Source organism: Zingiber officinale, chromosome 6B (genome assembly GCF_018446385.1).
Source record: "Zingiber officinale cultivar Zhangliang chromosome 6B, Zo_v1.1, whole genome shotgun sequence".
Taxonomy (NCBI): Eukaryota; Viridiplantae; Streptophyta; class Magnoliopsida; order Zingiberales; family Zingiberaceae; genus Zingiber; species Zingiber officinale.
This window is the reverse complement of record NC_055996.1, coordinates 135217226-135240338: the sequence shown is the minus strand read 5'-3', so window position 1 is coordinate 135240338 and position 23113 is coordinate 135217226. Positions and strand designations below refer to the sequence as shown.

The 23113-nt window shown below is 42.8% G+C and overlaps 1 protein-coding gene across 1 annotated transcript in view; it reads right to left on the bottom strand.

Annotated features, from left to right (window-relative positions):
- Positions 1-770: 770 nt before the first annotated feature.
- LOC121989705 overlaps positions 771-23113 on the bottom strand; it is a 36880-nt gene continuing 14537 nt past the window's right edge. The window contains exons 2-7 of the mRNA XM_042543900.1: positions 19647-19699; positions 16341-16580; positions 3726-3833; positions 1968-2053; positions 1622-1730; positions 771-1236 (exon numbers count right to left, since the gene is read on the bottom strand). Of these exons, the coding sequence (XP_042399834.1) occupies positions 1159-1236; positions 1622-1730; positions 1968-2053; positions 3726-3833; positions 16341-16580; positions 19647-19699 (674 nt within the window). The 3' untranslated portion in view covers positions 771-1158. The remainder of the gene's footprint in view (positions 1237-1621; positions 1731-1967; positions 2054-3725; positions 3834-16340; positions 16581-19646; positions 19700-23113) is intronic.

Genomic DNA, 23113 nt, shown 5'->3' with positions numbered 1-23113 from the left:
TAATATTATCATTAATAATAATTATTAAATAATAATAATAATAATATAAATTAAATTTGGGAATGAAGCGGGGATCGGGGTGGGGATGGGGATTCAATCCCCGTGAGTTCGGGGAATCCCCGAACCCAAAAAAATAAAAACGAGACGGGGATGAGAATGACAAATCCGCCCCTACCCTGCCCCATTATCATCCCTACTTCAGGGAGCTTCAAGTTGCAACAAATAATTTCAGCAGCAAAATCTTGCTCGGAAAAGGTAGTCTTTCGAATCGTCTACAAGGGGCAAATACAAGATGGGACTTTAGAAACACAACGGAAATGCCATACGCGGAGAGATTCAGGAGCAGTGTCTGGTGGTAGTTTTCACGATGCACAGGATTGCCAAATGTCATCCGGAAATAATAAGCAATTAGTTTTCTTTAAAAAGTTACAGAGCTTATAAGCACAATCGTCTTCACTTTTATCATCTTCCAGATTCAATCCTACCTTAGCCAGATCCATCTAAAGCTTTTGCATTCCTTTGAAGGCCACAATTCAGACGACATGCTCAAACTTGAGCTTGGAGATCTTGATGAGCTTCAAATGTGTCTTTCTTATTCCCCTACCTTCACATTATATTCAAAGGAAAAAAAATACAAAAAAAAAAAAAAAAAAGCTGAGCATGACAAAATAAGATCTAAAGATAAATCAATTAATTTATTAAAAGATAACTATTTTTTTTTAATAATACATCAATGGGAAGCATTAAGAATCTGAATTTTGAGTTAGATAGAAACTCTAAGATATGATGAAAATATATTCACCAATAGTACTAGCAAGTAATCATTTAACTAACACTGCGTTAGGCATTCACAAAGAAGGCTGGAAATTATAAATATTTCAAAATCAAATCACACGATTATCAAAAATGAATATAATATGGAAGATAACTGCTGATCGACAGCCAACACAGATGAGCCTTGATGTTTAACCATTTCCTGGAAGCTAACACCAACAACCTCAAATTACGCAATTGCATTTGCGGCACCTCAAATTTGAAAGGATCTTAAATGATAATAATAGCATGAAGCTAACACTTGCCAAGCATGATCTCTTCTTCTATTGCCAAGCTTGATCTAAAAATTGTGAAGCGAAGTTGGTGATGGTCTTCATGAACTCTTCAGACGAGAGCCTTGATCCACGATTGAAGATGCAACAATTCTTCGGTGGTGATAGAATGACCAACATTAGGATAAGCCTGCAAATTCGAAAGGATCTTAGATATTAATAGTAGAATGAAGCTAACACTTTTTCAAACAAAGTGGAAGAGCTGAAGGGAGAAAATAAATGAAAGCTTTTTCTTTTCGATTACTTTATTGCACGGTAGAAGGAAAAGTTCACTCATCTTTTTTTTCGCTTGTTTTACTAAGGAGGAAAAGTGAAGGGGAATGAAAAGCATTTTTCATCATAAATCTACTACTTCTTGGTCTACTTTTGAGCTGATAAAACAATAAAATGTAAGGAAAGAAGGTATCATAGTTTCTCTGCGTTTCTACTCCTTCCAGGCAAAACAATAAAATGAAGAAAAAGAACCCATTTCAGCCTTTTTATCTTCTAATTCACATGAACATAACAGCGATTACCTTGAATTCACAACTCAATACTAGCTTGCTCCAGAAAAGGAGGTCCAGCTTCCCCCGCCTCAAATAATACAGTACAGTCAGCCATACCATGAGTCTAGTGAATAGGTGTCTGCAACAATCCCATACGACAAAGGAACACAAGTTAATAGAAATGAACTTAGATATAGTGGGAAAAAAATGTAGGTAGTTAAATTCCTCAACATGTACATTTCTTGCAAATGCCTGACCAACTAGAATAACTAGAAGGTGATCAACAGGGACCTTAAAAGTTAAAGCACAAATGGTGATCAACAGGGAATTCTCTTCTTACAACACAGCAAATTGGCAAAGGATCCTATTGAAATACCTTTTTTGCTTTTGGTGAAATACGTCCAATAATTGATGAATTAAAAAGGACCCATCCACTAAAAACTGCACCACCTCCCAAAGTTCCTGGGTAAAGCAATACACTTGCCAATGTCAAGGCACCTGTAAAATGTTAATCACCTAAATCGGTTTTTGTTACCGTGTTATTATAAATTGTCAAAGTAGGGCGTTTTTTTTCTAAACCTCCTTGGCTAAATCCACAAACTTCACTTAGCAGGTTCCTACTGACCAAACACAACTAGTACCCCTTCCAAAGCATAAACCCTAGATTGGAAGCATCATAATTTTTCACAAAAAAAAAAAATACACAATTAATAGTTGGACGCAAATGCTACATTTTGCATCCAAAAATTTTTTTGCATACAACATATTTAATTTCTAAAACAATTTGTGAAACAAACCGTGGCAGCATAATCTGAACACTGTAGAATCTTTAACGGCCTCAACTATGCCCCTTCTTCTACTGAAGACACGCTTAGCATACATCTAGTTCCGTCATACAGTAGAGGTGACAGCAAGATGGTAAAACCCACATGCCTTGGCTGGTGTGGTCCTCTACAGTTGGAAAGAAACACCACATCTTGGACAGGAGCCAAGCAGTATAGACTCCAATGAGCTATCCCTATGTCTGGGACCTGCAGCAGTATGTCTGAGAACACTCCCATGATCCTTCCACATCATCACAGCATACACCCACTATTTTCTTACTGAATGGAAAACGTCCTTACTTGAACAAATTCCCACTTGAAGTTCTCTGAGTTACAATCCTTCACTAATGGTCAAATGTTAAAAGAAATTGACAACATCTCATCTCATGTGATTATAAATATGTCACACTGAAATAATAGCCAGCATCCACTCCATGTGTTCTCCTAGGCACTATAAATGCAATTCACCGTGGTTATACAAATCTCATATTTAGACCATCCACATCAGTATCCTCATCCAAAATCTAAAATTTAGGGTAAAAGAACTACTTTATTAAATTTAGATATCTATTTTCCACTGCATGATACATCAGCTTCTCTATAATTTGTCATATGTTTATTTTTTTATTATTTTTTCTCTTTCCTTCATATTTTTTATTATTAGAGGGAGGAAAGAGATAGAGGAGAGAGAAATTTTTTATTAATAGAGGAAGGAGAGAGAAATTTTTTATTATTAAAGGGAGGAGAGAGAAATAGTATTTTAATGTTTAGGGAATGAAATCCATTCCCTAAATTTAAAGAACTACTATTCATAAAATGTATATTTAGGGAATGAGTAGGGTACCTGATGCGGATGTTTTTTTAATGCAAAATGTAAAATTTAAGGTAAAAGTTTAGTTTAGGGTAATTGATGTGGATGCTCTAAATATTACATCCAAATCTCCCATCAACTACTGAACACAGAAAACTTAACAGCAACTAAATATTCCTAGGTTGTAGAAGGAAGATAATAGTAGAATGAAGTTAACACTTTTGGGAACAAAATGGAAGAGCTGAAGGGAGAAAATATTCGAAATTGTTTTCCTTTTTGACTACTTAATTGCAGATTAGAAGGAATAATCGACCCCACCTAGTGGGATAAGGGTTGGTTGTTGTTGTAAACTTGTAATTGCATATTAGAAGGAAAAGTTCATTAAGCTTCTTTCGCCTGTTTTATTAAGGAAGAAAAGCCAAGGGAAAGGAAGACATTTTAAAGCTTTTTTATCTTCTAATTCCCATGATGCAAAAGGCAAGAAGATAACTTCAATTACCTTGAATTCGCAGCTCATACCAGCTTGCACAAGAAAAGGAGGTCCAGCTTGGCCCGCCTCGAATAATACAGTTCTGTCAGCCATACCATGAGACCAGAGAATAGGTGTCTGCAACCATCCCATATGACAAATGAACACGAGTAAATAGAAATGAACTTAGATATAGTGGGAAAAAATATGCACGTAGCTACAATGCTTGACCAAATAATGTGGCTAGTTTTGATATGTTTGTTCCCTGCCACTCATAGCTAGATTGTCTGCCAAAGAGCATTTGATCAAAAGAGGAAGTTACCAGTGAAGTAATACAATTTGCAATGACTAGTATTAGCATTGAACAAGAATCGAAACGTGAATTAGTTAAGAAAAACTTAGAGAAGTCACAGGTATCTCATACATGTCAAACCAAGAAGGCATTACAGCACCATCTGCAAAGTAAGAAAACACTACTCAGATGAAAATTTATTCTCGTAGGAATACTACAAGTATCAAATGAAAGGTCGTTTCTTTGCTGAATGCATATAGATCAAACTTCACTTAGCAGGTTCTACTTACCAAACACAACAAGTACCCTTCCAAAGCATAAACCCTAGATCAAAAGCATCCTAATTTTACACAAAAATGGGGAGAAATGATAAGCTTTGCATAAAAAAAAAAGTGTGTTTTCCTCGTCGAAATGACACGGGAATTCAGTGGTGAACTTTTGGCATAATACCGATGTGGATTAGAAGCGAAAACCGATAGCAAAGTTACTCCGATTGCATCTGCACGAAGCCTTGCCCTTTTCCGATGATCTTTATAAACAAAAGGAAATAAAGAAGCATATAAGGGATGGTACAGTTACAGGAGAAGACGGAAGAGCGAGGGGCGGACAGGAAGGACCACTTGCCGAGCTTAAACTCGGGAGCGGAGAAGATGTAAAATACCGAAAATGGGCGAATCATCATAAGGGAATTTTCCGGAATTTTTGAAAATTTTCTGAGAATTTTTCGGAGGTCGTATGGTGTAGGTTACGGGGATAAATATAGGGTCACGGGAAAGCCTGTTTAGGCTACTCCGTTTAACGAGGAAATGTTTAATTATTTTTATTTCCTTTTCTTTTTCTTTATTTCTTTTCCCCGTGCCTTTCCCCTTCATTTCCTTCCCCCGCGTGCCGAGCCTCGCCTACGCCTTCTCCTCACGTGCCCTAACCGGCGCTGCGACGGTTCCCTTCTGCCCCACGATTAAAGCCGAGCCGATCCCCTTCTTCTCCTTCTTCCTCCCCGAGTCGAACCCTTCTTCCTACTGCCGCTAGCGACGCCACATCGTGCCGCCCCTCTTCCTCTCCTCTGGCCGACGCAACGCCGACCCCCGATCCACCGGCATCCAAGCCTTGCGTCGCTATCGTCGCAACAGCCTACGCCGTCGCGGCTTCCTCTGCCTTAGCCCCGGCCGACCCGCGACTCCCTCACCCTCCTGAGACACCGCCGGCCACAGGAACCCTAGTGTTGATCGCCCTTTTCTTGCGACGTTTCTGCCCTAGATCGCCGCCGCACGGAGCAACGCCGACCCACCACAGATCGCCTCCTCTGTGCCAGCCACTAAGCGCCACTGTTCCCCGCCGACGCCGCTGCTCTAGTGTCCTCTGCCCTTGATCAATCCACGATGAGGTTCAGTTTTGGTTGGGAGATCTGCTCGTGCAGCAGCGCCGAGACGTGGTGCAGGACGGCCACGTAAGAGGACTTTGGAACCTCTGGCAACGGAGTCGCCAAGATCCCTACTGGAGTTGAGCCTCTCGTTCAGGGACAAACTCAAGATACTGCGGGCGCGTCAGGCTCGTAGACACCGATGACTTCGTTAGAGGTGCCCACCCATATAGTACACACAGTACCTCCTGCGGCATACCCGGCACCATCGCCACCTGGACCTACCATGCACCCGGCGCCAGCGGCACCGACGCCCCCAGTGCCTACAGTATACCCACCACCCCCCGTACCTCCAGCTGGGGCTACCCATGTTGACCTTGCAGTGCCACTAGCGGCACCTGCTCCAGTTTATGTAGCAGCACCGGGAGTACCTCCCCCGGTCTATCCAGCAGTACCACCTGCAGCATCAACCCCGGTGATTCCGCCAGCTCCCGCGGCGATCGCTACCCACCTCACGGATATTGTCGCGACACGATTCAGGATCCCAGCATTGGCAGAGTCGATGAAGAGTCGATTCACACTGTTCCGCGGAGAGACTGATCTGGGTGTGGCTTAGTCCTGGATTGAGACGATAGAGCGGACTTTCTTCTATATGGCTTGCTCCGAGTGGGAGAAAGCAGAGCTGGCTGCTTTCCATCTACGGGATGAGGCCGACACCTGGTGGGATACTCAGCGTTCTATCATAGGCGAGCAGAACATCACTTGGGCCAGATTCAGAGAGGCTTTTGAGAGCCGCTACTTTCCACGGGCATATCAGATGATCCGCCGGCAGGATTTTCTGAGTCTGCGGCAGAACAACCGCTCGGTGACAGAGTATAATGTAGAGTTTAACAGATTGACCAGGTTTTGTCCAGAATTAGTTTGTGAGTACAGATCCCGCATGCTATAGTTTATTTAGGGACTGGATGGTCATCTGCAAGTAAAGCTTGCCGGATTTGGGAGTTCATCCTATTTAGAGATGTTGGACAGAGCCCTCATGATTGAGTCAGCTCAGCAGAAAGCGTTTCCGGACAGGAAAAGGAAGCAGACTGACAGGACATCAGGACAGATTCAGCCGCCTCAGGCTACCGGACAGCAGCAGACTGGTCGGCCAGGTCAGGGTACTTCTGGGGCATCTGGTCAGCTGCAGAAGTCAGGGCAGTCTTCAGACATTTCTGGTCTTCTCAGCAGAACAGGAAACAACCCGCCAGCGACATTCACTGTTTCCGATGTGGATCCAGAGACCACATCACCCCAGCCTGCTCTCTAGGACAGTCAGTTTGCAATTATTGCAAACTGCCTGGGCACCAGAGCCGGGATTGTCCGCTGAAAACTCAGCATATTGCCTCCGGAGTCATTGCTCATGGAGGACAGCACAGCCAGTCAAGGACTCGGCGAGGAGGGCAGAGTCCCCAATCTTCGCATCGTCAGCAGATGTCCGCCCCCCCTGCAGTAGCTGCGTATGACATGCATGGACAGGAGCACCCCAGTGCCTTACTGGTACCCAGAGTTCTGGCGTGGGACCTCAGTTTCAGCTGTAGCCTCAGCCCTAGCCCAGTATCTGCAGCCTTAGCCTCTGGTTCAATACCAGACTCAGTCCCAGCCACCGATACAGTATCAGTCGCAGCCCTCTCAGATTTCTCTGGCACGGTATCCAGCACCCTCTCAGTGGCAGGCTCCTGCCAGATGCAGCGACCGCTGGTAGCGCTACCACTTTCACCTCTGCCAGAGACTGGGCGTATTCATGCGATTACCAGAGAGGATGCGCAGCGGGCCGACAGATCCGTTTTCTGCGATACGATTTCTATTTATGCCTTATCTGCTCATATGCTGATAGATACTGGTAGCTCGCATTCGTTTATTTCCCGTACCTTTATGAGGGAGATTGGTAGATTACTCACTCTTAGACTGCAACGACTGACCGTCTCTCTACCGTCCGATAATACATTGGATGTCACCCAGGAGGTAAGAGGTTGCCCGTTAAACTTAGGATACTTACGGTAGATCTTCTAGTACTGGAGATGGTTGAGTTCGATATCATTCTTGGTATGGATTGACTGTCAGCATATCATGTCACTGTTGATTGTCAGACGAGGGTGGTCACATTCTGGCCTCCGAACCAACCCTCGTGGAATTTCATTGGCATCAGAGACGACAGCATATCGACTATTTCGGCGATTTAGGCTCAGAAGCTGCTGTCGCATGGCTGTCAAGGTTTTCTGTTATCTTTGATTAGTACTGACGACAACAGTAGTTCGCAGCTCTACATTCCGGTGGTCCGAGAGTACCCTGATGTATTCCCAAAAGAGCTACCAGGTTTGCCTCCCAGAAGGCAAGTGGAGTTTGTTATTGAGCTGATTTCGGGGATCACGCCGACATCGAAAGCTCCTTATCGTATGACACCAAAAGAGTTGAATGAGCTGAAGGTTCAACTCCAGAATCTTTTGGACAAGGGATTTATTTGCCCTAGTGTTTCTCCATGGGGTTCTCCAGTGTTGTTTGTCAAGAAAAAAGATGGTACTATGAGGTTGTGCATAGATTACAAACAGCTGAATGTAGTGACCGTCAGAAATAAGTACCCTTTACCACGGATTGAGGATTTGTTTGATCAGCTCAGAGGTACATCAGTGTATTCTAAGATCGATCTATGGTTCGGATATCATCAGCTGAGAGTCCGAGATTCTGATATCTAGAAGACAGCATTCCGCACCAGATACGGACATTATGAGGTTTTGGTAATGTCATTTGAGCTTACCAATGCTCTAGCGGTGTTTATGGACTTGATGAACCGTATCTTTTTGGAGTATCTAGATCAGTTCGTTGTCGTTTTCATCGATAACATATTGATCTATTCGCGTTCCGAGGAGGAACATGCACAGTATCTTTGCATAATCTTGGAGACTCTTCGACGACATATAGCAGCAAGTGTGCCTTCTGGCTATCTTCAGTCGATTTTCTGGGTCATGTGGTCTCTAGCAGAGGTATTTCAGTAGACCCCCAGAAGATCAAGGCTGTCACCAGTTGGGAGCAGCTGAAATCAGTACAGGAGATCCGCAGTTTCTTGGGACTTGCACGATATTACAGACGCTTCGTCGAGGGTTTCTCCCGGATTGCTATGCCGCTGACACGCTTGACCAGGAAAGGCGTGAAGTTCACGTGGTCTGAGGACTACGAGACCAGCTTCTAGGAGCTGAAGCGGAGATTAGTGTCGGCTCCAGTTTTGGTTTTACCTTCTGGAGAGGACGGATTTGTACTCTACATCGACGCTTCTCTTCATGGTTTGGGCGCTATTCTAATGCAGCACGGCAGGGTAGTCTCCTATGCTACTCGACAGTTGAAGGGGCATGAGAAGAACTACCCAGTTCATGATCTGGAGTTGGCTGCTATTATATTTGCTCTGAAGATTTAGCAGCATCATTTGTATGGAATTACATTTAAGATTCTCACTGATCATAAGAGTCTCAAATATATTTTTACCCAGAAGGAACTTAATCTCCGACAGAGGAGATGGATGGAGTTCCTGAAAGATTACAATTGTACCATTAGCTACCACCCGGGGAAAGCTAATGTGGTTGCCGATGCACTCAGCAGGAAGTCCAGAGGGACTTTGGCTTGCCACCGGGCTTCAGTCACAAACTTGATTCAGGGTTTTTCCGAGTTAGGCCTTGAGGAGCAGGGACAGACAGAGCAGAGTATTCTTGTTATCATGGTTGCTTAGTCGTCGATCAGGACGAGGATCCGAGAGGCCCAGGCCGGTGATCAGCATTTTCAGCTCATTAGCAGCCAGATAGCTTCCGGGCAGCAGGCCGAGTTCACCCGAGATGAGGAGGGTATTCTATATTTCCGAGGCAGAGTATACGTACCTCGGTCTCACTCGGTCTTACAAGAGCTACTTCAGGAGGCTCATCGCTCTCGATAAACACTTTTCGGTTTGAACTTAGTGCATCAGCGCAGTTGATTTCTTCCTCTTGTATGGCGGAACTTCCATCGGTTCTGATAAGGTAAAGGATCTTTTCTTCTCGGTGGTTCTATTTTATTTGCAAGGCTAATGGGATCTTTTGTTTGATCCTGAATTTGCTTTATGTAACCGTTTTCCTTGTAAAGCCTCGTTGATAGATTTCTTAGCTTGTTGTATCATTCACTTAGGTCTACTTGGATAAGAGTTTATTGAATCTGGTTTGTCGTTGAAGATGATCCTGTTGAGTAATATTACCATCTCCTCCCTGCATTCATGGAAGCTAGCTGGGTAATTATTATTTCCTGCTAAATATTTACTTTCTCCTTCGATCGATTAATGTTACTGCTCTTCTCAAGCAAGCGATCGATCTAAGAACAATTTAAATATTACTTTAGCATATTTTTGTTTAATTTCTATGGATTAATTGGATGTATGTGTTGGTTATGTTGTTTTCTCTTTACTGTGAAGCATAATCGTCAATCCACCATTTGGCCGGCCTAATCCGAGAACTTCTCGATCGTTGATGTTTCCCTCTTCCCAATTCCTTATCCACTGATTGCAATCCAAGCATTTGCTGTTTCGCCTCCATCGCCATGGCCACCATCGACTTCGGTAAATTACTCGACAGGATATACGATATAGCTTCGTTCCACCTCGTCAGGCCTCAATCCGGCGTCGAAGACTTGCAGAAGACGTCGATCGGGCCATTGATGATGGCACAAAACTCCACGGCATCCCGACGGCATTATTTGAAATGGCACAAACCTCCACGGCAGGAGTGGCTGAGGCAGCTGCGTGGCAATCCTAGAACTATCTACTTCAAATCAACGCCGACATCTCCTTCATCTTCTTGACCCTCTGATTGATGGAGATGCAATTCCATGATAAGCCTCTGAAGCACACCATCGCCCTATAGTCCCGTTGGATGGCGGCGACCTCGTCAGATATAAATGCCTCGGCCTGGCGCTTCCACAATTGAGTTTCTACGCTGACGATTTGCCCATTGCGCACAGCCTCATCGATGGCCCGATCGATGTCTTCCAGTTTGGCCCGCAATAGCTCCACGTCTCTCTGCAAGTCTTCGACGCCGGATCGAGGCCTGACGAGGTGGAACAAAGCTATATCGTATATCCTGTTGAGGAATTTACCGAAGTCGATGGTGGCCATGGCGATAGAGGCGAAACAACAAATGCTTGGATTGCAATCAGTGGATAAGGAATTGGGAAGAGGGAAACATCAACAATCGAGAAGTTCTCGGATTAGGCCGGCCAAATGGTGGACTGGCGATTATGCTTCACAGTAAAGAGAAAACAACATAACCAACACATACATCCAATTAATCCATAGAAATTAAACAAAAATATGCTAAAGTAATATTTAAATTGTTCTTAGATCGATCGCTTGTCTGAGAAGAGCAGTAACATTAATCGATCGAAGGAGAAAGTAGATATTTAGCAGGAAATAACAATTACCCAGCTAACCTCCATGAATGCAGGGGAGAGATAGTAATATTGCTCCACAGGATCATCTTCAACGACAAACCAGATTCAATAAACTCTTATTCAAGTAGACCTAAGTGAATGATACAACAAGCTAAGAAATCTATCAACGAGGCTTTACAAGGAAACGGGTTACATAAAGCAAATTCAGGATCAAACAAAAGATCCCATTAGCCTTGCAAATAAAATAGAACCATCGAGAAGAAAAGATCCTTTACCTCATCAGAGCCGATGGAAGTTTCGCCATACAAGAGGAAGAAATCAACTGTGCTGATGCACTAAGTTCAAACCGAAAAGTGTTTAGAATAATATATATCGGTATTTTGTTGAGGTAAATCTAAAAAAGGCGGAATATTCAAAAAGTGCGTCGTAGTTTTTTCCCCAAAGAGGTTATCCCTCTCGACAACAACTCCCTCTCCGCCTACGATAAACTGACATGATTCCTCTTTTTTCCGAAGCTCATAAGCTCTAGCGCTGACATCACCTCTCGGCCTACGTGTTGCTATTATCTCTCGGTCGACGTGTCAGTTTCCGGACCCAAGTCACGCGCAGCCCAAGTAGATCCATCTCCTCAGCTGACTCACATTCATCTACCCTTCAGGGCCGCGATGGCTCGAACAACATCGCGACCAATTCATCGATCCATCTGAGGGTGCCCCCCGGGGCTAGGGTACGTCACTGTACTCATCTTGTATTTATTTAGTTGTTCTATTATTCGACTGCTTATATATTCGTGGGACCCGCCTCGACCATCGGGGTACCAGAGACCGGGGCAACCCGGTTGCTGGCTACAGGTACTGTTGATTAGAGATTTAAGGACTTATGGCGACTTGGTAAACATAGAAGACAGTTCGCCATCCGAGTCATGAAGATGCGGTCAACATTCCAGACACATCACACCGACAATTCCGTCTTCTCAGTTTCCCGACAGGATCATATTGGCGCCGTTTGTGGGAACTTCACCTGATCTGGAACGTGAAGATGGACGACGCCGGAAAATTCTATTATACTCATGACCTTGGTGGATTTCGACGAGCATATCATGTTCTCCTCACTTCACGGGTATTCGAGAGTTGAGGAATTGAGTCAGATCCTCTGTTGGTCGGCAGGTCAGTTTTTCCATTATATTTTCTCTTTCGGTCATAGAATCTGCCATAGTTCCCCGATTGAAGACTCCCGTGCCGATTGGCCAGGTTTAAGATATATTTGAGCAACGGACTCAATGTCAAAAACTCCCGTGCCGATCGGCCGAATTTATATCATTAGAGCCACGGGCTCAATGTTGAAGATTCCCGTGCCGATCGGCCGGGATTATATTATATTAGAATCACGGGCTCAATGTCGAAGACTCCCATGCCAATCGGCAGGGTTTATATTATATTAGAGTCACGGGCTCAATGTCGAATACCCCAAGCCGATCGACCGGGTTTGAGTTATATTAGAGCCACGGGCAGAGCAGCGACTATAAACCCAAGAAGTCGAGCGGCGACTATAAACCCTTGAGTCAGAGACTCCAGAATCGATCGGCCGGGTTTGAGTTATATTAGAGCCACGGGCTCTAGAAGTCGATCGACAACTATAAACCCAAGAAGTCGAGCGGTGACTATAAACCCATGAATCAGAGACTCCCAAGCCGATCGGTCAGATTTGAGTTATATTAGAGTCACGGACTCTAGAAGTTGAGTGGCGACTATAAACCCAAGAAGTCGAGCGGCGACTATAAACCCTTGAGTCAGAGATTCCCGAGCCGATCGGCCGGGGTTGAATTATATTAGAGTCACGGGCTCTAGATGTCGAGCGGCAACTATAAACCCAAGAAGTCGAGCGACGACTATAAACCCTTGAGTCAGAGACTCCCGAGCCGATCGGCTGGGTTTGAGTTATATTAGAGTCACGGGCTCTGAAAGTCAAGCGGCGACTATAAACCCTTGAGTCAGAGACTCCCGAGTGGATCGGTCGGGTTTGAGTTATATTAGAGCCACAGGCTCTAGAAGTCGAGCGACGACTATAAACCCAAGAAGTCGAGCGGCGACTATAAACCCTTGAGTCAGAGACTCCTGAGCCGATCGACTGAGTTTAAGTTATATTAGAGTGCTCTAAAAGGCGAGCGGCGACTATAAACCCAAGAAGTCGAGCAACGACGTTAAACCCCTGTGTAGACCATCGAGCGGCAACGTTAAACACATGTGAAGACCGTCGAGCGACGACGTTAAACCCATGTGAACACCGTCGAGCGACCTTCATTGGTCACGGACCAGTATATCGGACATTCTATCTCCCCCGTTCAAGGTCGAGCGGTCTTCACTAGTCTTGGACCAGCTTAGTAGATTCCCTTATATCTCCCGTTTGGGGTTGAGCGGTCATCACTGGTCTCGGACCAGTTTATCGGATATTTTATCTCCCCCGTTCGGGGTCGAGCGGTTGTCACTAGTCTCGGACCAGTTTATCGGATATCTTATCTCCCTGTTTGGGGTTGAGCGGTCGTCACTAGTCTCGGACCAGCTTATCAGATATTTTATCTCCCCAGTTCGGGATCGAGCGGTCGTCACTGGTCTCGAACCAGCATATCAAATCTCCTATCTCCCCCGTTCGGGGTCGAGCAGCCTTCACTGGTCACGGACCAGCATATCAGATCGCCTATCTCCCCCGTTCGGGGTCGAGCAACCTTCACTGGTCATGGACCAGCTTATCGAATATTTTATCTCCCCCGTTCGGGGTCGAGCAATCGTCACTGGTCTCGGACCAACATATCAAATCTCCTATCTCCCCCGTTCGGGGTCGAGCAACGTTCACTGATCGCGGACCAACATATCAGATCACCTATCTCCCCCGTTCGGGGTCAAACAGTCTTCACTGGTCACGGACCAGCTTATCGGATATCTTATCTCCCCCGTTCAGGGTCGAGCAATCTTCACTGGTCACGGACCAGCTTATCAGAGCATCTATCTCCCCCGTTAGGGGTCGAGCAGCCTTCACTGGTCGCGGACCAGCATATCAGATTGTCTATCTCCCCCATTCGGGGTCGAGCAGTTTTCATTGGTCACGGACCAGCTTATCGGATATCTTATCTTCCCCATTCGAGGTCGAACGGTCGTCACTGGTCTCGGACTAGCTTATCGGATATTTTATCTCCCCGTTCGAGGTCGAGCGATCATCATTAGTCTCGGACTAGCATATTAGATATTCTATCTCCCCCGTTCGAGGTCGATCAGTCTTCACTGGTCACGGACCAGCTTATCAGAGCATCTATCTCCCCCATTTGGGGTCGAGCAGTCTTCACTGGTCGCGGACCAGCTTATTGGATCTCATATCTCCCTTGTTTGGGGTCGAGCGGTCTTCACTGGTCGCGGACCAACTTAGCGCATTCTCTTATCTTCCATGTTCAGGGTCGAGCGATTTTCACTAGGCACAGCTCAATGTATTAGAACATCCTTCTCGCCGTTCGGGATCAAGCTATCTCCAATGGTCGCGGACGAGAGCACCTCTATTGATTTCGGACCAGAATATCTCATGGGCCCTGAGTTCGCTCGGCTCATGACTTTCGTTTTCGTGCGCATTCGATTTTACGGGCTATGCTCCTGCTCAGTTTTTGGGCTCCACTCCTGCTCGGCGCTGCTTTATCGCTCGCTCGGTATTCGCCTATGCACTCACTTGGCGTTCGGCCGATAGCTTGTTTGGCATCCGCTCGACACTATTTTTCGTCGCTCGGTCGACACACGTTTTTCTCGCCACTCTGCCAAGTGTGCGTCGTTCTGTCAGCACTTGCCTCACTCGTTGCTTCATCATTCGCTCGGCATCGCTACCATCTCTCATGTGACACCATTACGATAGCGGTCGCTCGCCTGCCATTATACGAGGGGTTCAGTGATTTGACTTTGATATCGAGAGCGAGTCAGTCTTTGCGACAGACTATCTAGTCAATCGGACTTGCGCCTCCTACGACTAGACTTAAAGGGAGGCTTGTGATGCGGATGTAGCTGAGGGCATAGGAGTAATTAGGAAATAAGGGAGGGGCATTTTGGTATTTTTACGATTAGAGCTTTGAGCTTATACATAACCCTGTTCTTCCCCTTTCTTCTCAAGCGCAAACGTCGCCAAGGAGCATCACCATCGCTTCAGCCAGCTACCGCAGCCGCCTCCAGTGGCCGGCGCCTCCCGTGGTCGGCGCCTGCAGCGAGCGCCGCCTCTAGCGAGTGCCTCTGCCTCTGCCCCCAGCGGGTGCCACCACCGACCACGCCTCTGCCTCCCAGCGCTGTCGTCCGCTCGACAACCTCCGGCGAGCAACCTCTAACCATCAACACCACTTCCGGCTAGCCACCCCACTGCCTTTACCGGCTGTCAGACTACGTTCCTCATCCTCGTCCCCTTTTCGGCTGCTGCATCCAGCGGCATCCATCGGCCGATCCACGACCTCCGTCGATTTCACGGCTGTTGTCATCCTATAATCCGCGTTGCCGTATAGTTTTGATGTCGATCCATGCCGACGGACGCTTTCGGCACTGATATGGCCTTTGAGCCACCATTGTTGTGTTTCATCCTACGTGTCATTGTGGTGTTTCGGCTTGCGTGCCGATATTATATCTCAGGCTGCATGCCGATGTCATCTCCCAGCTTGTATACCGACGTCACTTCTCGGCCTACGTGCCGCTACTATCTCTCGGCCGACGTGTCACTTTCCGGACCCAGGTCGCGCGTGGCCCATGTAAATCCAGTTCCTCAATTGACTCACATTCATCTACCCTTCAGGCCCGCGACGGCTCGAACAGCATCGCAACCAGTTCATCGATCCATCTGAGAGCGCCCCACCCTCCCGGGGTCAGGGTACGTCACTGTACTCATCTTGTATTTATTTAGTTGTTCTACTATTATTCGACTGTTTATATATTCGTGGGACCCGCCTCGAGCATCGAGGTACCAGGGACCGAGGCAACCCGATCGCTGGCTACAGGTATTGCTGACTAGAGGACTTCTGACGACTTGGTCAACATAAAAGACAGCTCGCCATCCGGGTCATGGAGATGTGGTCAACATTCCAGACACATCACTGACAGTTCCATCTTCTCAGATTCTCGACAGGATCACTTTGTAATAGTGAAAGGACTATCTTTGATAGGGGTGGTGTTCATTACGGTATACCGAACCACCAACTCATATACCGTTATCATACCCAACAATTCGGTATAAGAAATTTCATACAGATACCGTACCGGAATTTTGGTATACCAAATTTTCGATATACCGAAATTCAGATATAGTATTAATTCCATACTGTTTATAGTAAAATTTCGATATTGATGCAGTAAACTAAAAATTTTGATATAAATTTTATACGAATGCCAAAAAATTTAGTATAGTATAATATCGTACGGTATATTTTTATACAATGAGTACGGTATACTAAATTTTCAGCATTTTTTCCCATCCCTAATCTTTGATGTATCAAACAGTGCAAAAAAAAAAAAAGACAATTTGTAAGCAAACAGCACAGGCTACTTACTAAAGACTTGTCAAATGATGCTCCTGCCTTTTGAAGAAGACAAATAGCATCTTCTTCTTCTGACTCTTCGATTTTAATAAATTTAACTTCATCTTCTTCGGTCGGTTTTTCTTCTTGTTGTACCTCAACATCCTCATCTTTTACGATCGGTTCTTCTTCTTGTACTTCAACATCCTCATCTTTCTTGTAAGAAGATAGAAGGTTGCACGATGCAAGTACAATGGATGAATAAGATACAACCTAAAATAATCAAGACCAATATTGTTTGATAATGATGGTGATATAATATGAGATTATTCTTTATATTTGATTTTATAGAAGTGGATACACAATCTGATTCCATAATTAATTATATAATAAACTAGTCTTATATGATAAACAAATCATTTAGATTCCCTAATGTCAGTAGGGAGATCCGTAACTATACATGTTATAAGTTGATGTGTCTCTTCATACTTTATTATTTTTTCAAATTGTTCAATGAAATTTTACCATAAAATGAGAATATTCTAGCTTATGAAAGTAAAAAAAGACAACACATACTTTTGACATGGTATATGCAGGGTAGGCCTAGCTTGATATCAAGACTATAATTTCAGACAAAGCATTACTCTATATAGTTATTGTTAGCACTCAGTACATCTATCACCCTAACAACACATACTTTTGATTCACCATCATAGATCATATTGACGTATGCATATGATTGCTCCCAGGCATGTCAAGATGAAATCAAATAAGTTTTAATATAGTCCTCATCCACTTAGCTTGTTTACTATTAGATATAAGTCTATTGCAACTAAAATATCATTTAATAAAAATATGACAAAAGTAAGTTACAAAATATTGTAACCGTCTCAATTGTGTTTATTCCGCTTTCCCTGCCAAATCAACATTTGGCTAGACCACACCTAAGGGCATTGTGGATCAAATAAAAACCCAACCAGTAACTAAAGAGTTTAATTTTTTTGAGTTGATACCTTGATTCTTTTGCCTAGTGGTGCTAAGACAGGCAACTGACATTACAAGTGAAACTTACCATATAATTTACAATTTGTCACAAATGACATGCAAGATTTAATTACTCTTTCACGGTTGTCAATCAAGAATGCAACTTATAATATGCTTCTGAGGCTAAATTATCTATAATGTCGACAACAAATGTATAACACATTGTAAGTGAAAATATAACATAACTAGTTAAATAATAGCAATAGTTGATTATTATCACAACATCTTGACTTTAAGAAACATATAGCTTGATGGTATGTAACGAGCATGAGGTATCATAGTAAAAGTATTAGAACAGATGATGCATGCTAAATTATAAGCCTATAGACTAAATTGGTGAAAAGGAAGCATAAGCTTCAACCAAAAGAAGAAATCATGGAGAAGCAAATCCTTTTTTTTAGTCCAATGTAGATTCAATGCGCATTGTAAGATCTAGATAAAGAATTAGTATAAAAAAATGCAAGTATGCAGATGTTGCTAATAGAAACTTCTAGAGAAACACAATCCTCAACTATTTGAGGGAGTAGACTAGTAAAATATAATTCAAACTTGTACACTAAGAATTGTGAAAAGATGCAAATGAACAAGATGAGTATAAATTTATACACCACCTAATCATGCATCAATACACCATCTAATTTTAAGACTCTAGATATTCTAATCAAAGTGTATCAAGTTATTTTGAAACAAAACATAAGAATTGTTATATATTTTGTTTAAAAAGATCAAGTTAGTTTAAGTCAATGGATATCAATTGTCAATATCTGGAAATAAAGATTATGAAAGCATATATACCAAACTGGATTGTGAAAATGTCAACATCTAGATATAAGTTATCTACGAAATTATAGAAAAACTCCAATAATTAGATGCCTATTGTTGTTTACATGTCCTTGTGGTAAGAAATGATTATGGTTGAAGGAAGCAATGTGTGTAGCAATGTTTATGTTTTTAATCCCCTTGTTAAGATCTAGGGTGTCCATTCTGGTGGCAAAAAGTGATTCGCTCGCTCGCGGCCTCAACCAGCTTGTCCCCAACCAACACGAAAGAGGTTAATCACGAGTGACTACTAGCTTTGGGCAGTTAAATAGCGCATGGGAGATGCTAGGGTGTCTGAAATCACTATTTAATGTTCACAAGCCAATTGTTAAATACGAGCATTTGGGGGATGGGTTTGTATCTTATTCAAGTAAGAAATTGGACTCTTCTTATCTAGATCATTACCTGGTGAGTGTTGAAATTTGCTCATTTATTGATTTTTTTATTTTTATTTTGAGTTTTTAACTGCTTCTTGTTACAAGCAAAAAGAAGATACTGATTAGACTCAATAAATCAAATCTTAAATATCTTGACAGGATGGACATCCTAGCCTCCCCTATGCACTATTCAACTACCCAAAGCTAGTAGTCACTCGTGATTTACCTTTTCCGTGTTGGCTAGGGACGGGTTGGCGGAGACCATGGGGGCGAACGAATCACCTTTTGCCACTAGGATGGACACCATAGATCTCAACAGGAAGATTAAAAACATAAACTTTGCTACGCACATAGCTTCCTTCAACTACAATCATTCCTTACCACAAGGACATGTAAAGAATAATAAGCATCTAATTATTGGAGTTTTGCTATAATTTCATAGATAACTTATATCTAGATGTTGACATTTTCACAATCCAATTTGGTATATATGCTTTCATAATCTTTATTTCCAGATATTGGTAATTGATATCCATTAACTTAAACTAACTTGATCTTTTTAAACAAGATATATAACAATTCTTCCATTTTGTTTCAAAATAACTTGAAATACCGTTTTTGCTTCTGGTGAAATACGTTCAATAATTGATGAATTAAAAGGGACCCATCCACTATAAACTGCACCACCTCCCATAATTCTTTGGTAAAGCAACACACTTGCCAATCTCAAGGCACCTGTAAAATGTTAATCACCCAAATCAGCTTTTGTGATCATGTTATTATAAATCGTCAAAGTGGGGTGATTTCTTTCTATACCTCCTTGGGTAAATCCAAAAACAAATATGTTTTCAGAGTTTACTCCATTGTCAACCTCTTTCTCTATCATAGCATGCACGTTCTGAAGGTTAGGAAAATGTCCAACTACTTAAAATTTAGATTACGGGCCTCTCAGGATTGATGGGTGAAAAAACACACGTCTGGTCAACAAGATATTGGAATGGATGACAGTGAACAGCTATTTTACAGGAATACAATTTGCAATGACTAGCATTAGCAATGAACAAGAGTTAAAACGTGAATTAGTTAAAGAAAAACTTACAGAAGTCACAGGTATCTCATAAATGTAAAACCAGGAAGGCATAACACCACTATCTGCAAAGTAAGAAAACACTACTCAGGCGAAAATGTAATCTCCTAGTAGAAATACTACAAGTATCAAATGAAAGAATGTTCTTTTGATGAATGCATATAGATCAAACTTCATTTAGAAGGTTTCTACTGACCAAGCACAACTAGTACCCCTTCCAAAGCATAAACCCTAGATCAGAAGCATCCCAAATTTGCACAAAAATGGGAAGAAATACTACATTTTGCATTAAAAAAAAAGTGTTTTTCCTTGTACACAGAAATTCAATGGTAAACTTATGGCATAATACCGCTGGATCAGAAGCGGAAACTGATAAAAAAAAGGTTACTTCAATTGCATCAGCACGAAGCCTTGCCCCATTCCGTTGATCTTTATAAAAAAAAAAAAAAGGAAATAAAGGAGCATATAAGGGATGGTGCAGTTGCAGGAGACGGAAGAGCGAGGGGCGGACGGGAAGGACCACTTGGAGAGCTTGAACTCGGGAGCGGAGAAGACGGTCCGGATGGGCTCATTGACCGGTCCGGAGTCGCTCAACCCATGCAGCCAGAGGATGAAGCTACGCGCCGTCATTGGATCTGAGGACGGATGCAAGAAAGACGAAGAAGGAAGGCCCCGACGCTGGAGGAGGAGAAGAAGAAGACGGCGATGAGGACGGCCATGAGAGGCGACAAGAACAACGGGCGAAATCGCATTTAATAATGTCAAGCCTAAGACAACTAGATCCAATTAATAAGAGGCCCAAATGTAAGAACAAGGCCCAATTTAGGAAAAAAAAAGATTTTTCATTAACTTTATTTAAATTAATTATTAAATTTCAATTTATTATTCTATTTGAATTTTGAATTACATATTTTTATCTTATTTTATAAAACAATTAATTGAATTATATTATTTTCCATATTGGGGGCGTCTAAATCAAGTGAAAAGAAAGTTAGGTTAACATATAATACACCCAACTAATTAATGGATATCTCAATTTAATTTAGAATAATAAACTAAACACCTAAATCTATATATAACAAATCGTTATAACAATTTGTTGGAAGTCTATTTTGACTCTCCTTCTTCGCTTATAAAAGCATGCTAGCGTATCCCTCTCCACATTGCAATCTTCAATACCATAAATAAAAACAAAGATGGCACACTTGTTCTTGTTTACACTGCTTGCATTGTCCTCCTCTCTCCCCTCAATCTTTGCTGCTCATACCGCCAGCCTTCATCTCCGGTTGACCCACGTCGACTCCGGCCAACCCTTTAGCTCGACTGGCCGCATTCATCGCCTCGTGCAACGGAGTCACCATCGTCGAAAAGTTCTCGAATCTAGGCTAGCAAATAACTCCTCTGCATCCTTCAATGTTCTTCTCAAAGCTTCCATGTTCGATTATTTCATAGAATACTCCATAGGGACTCCAAAGCTCCCCGTGACTGGCGTCCTAGACACCGGAAGTGAGGTTGTCTGGGCGAAGTGTCAGCCATGTGAGCAATGTGATCATAAAGGCATAAGTATTTATGACCCGTCGAAATCCTCCACCTTCTCCAAGCTCCCCTGCTCCAGTCCTCTGTATGATTACCAGCCACTCAAGTCCGTCAGCGTGCCAAAATGTGAATATGTTTATGTTTATGGGTCGGCGATGATCAACGGATTCTTGGCGACAGAGATGTTTTCGCTCGGCGCTGAGTCACCGACGGTCAACTTGACTTTCGGCTGCAACAGACTTGTCAAGGGCACTTTCTCAGGCGCCTCCGGCGTCGTCGACCTCGGCCAAGGCAAACTCTCGTTGGTTTCTCAGCTTAATTTGGGAAGGTTTTCTTATTGTCTCACTCCGTTCAAAAGTTCGAGCAAAAGCCACCTTCTCCTTGGCGATTTAGCAAGCGCGAAGAAGGCGAGTTCCGGCGAAGTGCAATCGACGCCTTTTCTGAATGCCACCGACCAGTACTACGTCGCCATGAGAGGTATTTCCATCGGCGGGAACCTCCTGCCCATTCCGGCGTCCGTCTTTGAGTACAACAAAGAAGAATCTACCGGAGTGCTCGTTGACTCCGGCACCGGGCAGACGCAGCTGCCGCAGTCGGCCTTCGACGTGATCAAGAAGGAGCTGCAGTCTCTGGTGGGTCTTCGGGTGAAAGATATGTCGAAGACTGTTGGCCTTGACCTCTGCTTTGGTTTGTCGTCATGGCCACCGCCGCCGTTGCCAGACATGGTGTTCCACTTCGACAACGGCGCCGACATGAGGATGCCGCAGATGAACTACATGTTCGCCGATAAAAGAACGAGAGCCTATTGCTTGGTTATGCGACCCGGGCAAAACGGAGACAAATTGACCATCATCGGCAACTACCAACAACAAAATATGCACATAATCTACGATGTAGCTTCAAGAATGCTCCGGTTTGAATCCACCCCATGTGAGAGCTTTTGAATGTATATTTCCCTCTGTAATTGATTTATTGGTTCATTCTAAGAGCATTTGTAACGCTTTTAACATCTCAATGCGTTAATACATTTTTTTTATTTTTTTAATGAATCGCACCACAGTGCTAAAAAAATGGTCCACGTCGGCGTTAATGCCTAAGGCATTAACGCCGTTGTGGATGGCCTAATTATTTTTTGGAGAAATAATATAGATTTTGTATTATATATTTATTTTTACATTTCCAAATATTGAATTGTGATTGAATGTTACGGAAGAGCTTTTGATTTCGAATGCTCGAACACTGTAACACAAAGTGAATCCATCATCCCAGCCATTTCCGATCTCACGATTATCTGTGATGAAATAAATCAGGAAGTTGTAGTTGACTAGTACTAGAAAGATTGTTTTTCTTTGATTTTATCGAAATTCGAACTCTTGTCTTATTATAATAATTTTTCTCTAAAACCAATTTAAATGGTAAATCTAGTTAATCTGGCTTGTTACAATAGTAAAATAGCTCTGTCTGTTTTTGTTTAAATCACAAAAACTAATGTGCCTAGGACTTTGATGTTTTTGGAAAAAAGATGAAATGATTTGGCAGGATAATATGCTCACAAGATTCTTAGATTTCTAAACTTCAATATTGATAAATACATAAAGTTAGAAATGTGACATGGATTATCAGCTACTAAATCTCACTGTCTTAACAATATTATTTTGTGATATGTAATAATTAATAAGTCCTATTGAAAGTTCCGTCAATATTAATATTCACTTTATAGGCGGAAAAAATATTAAAATTTTGATTTATCACATATATCATATCAGAATATATTGAACCATATTAATATTATCGAAATACCAAAAGTTTTAATATGGTATAATATATTATTAAAATTTTTGGTATTGATATAAAATTTGTATACCACATCAATACCGAAATTTTAATTAATTAATATGGATTTTATACAATACCGAAAATTCAGTATACTAAAATTTTGATAC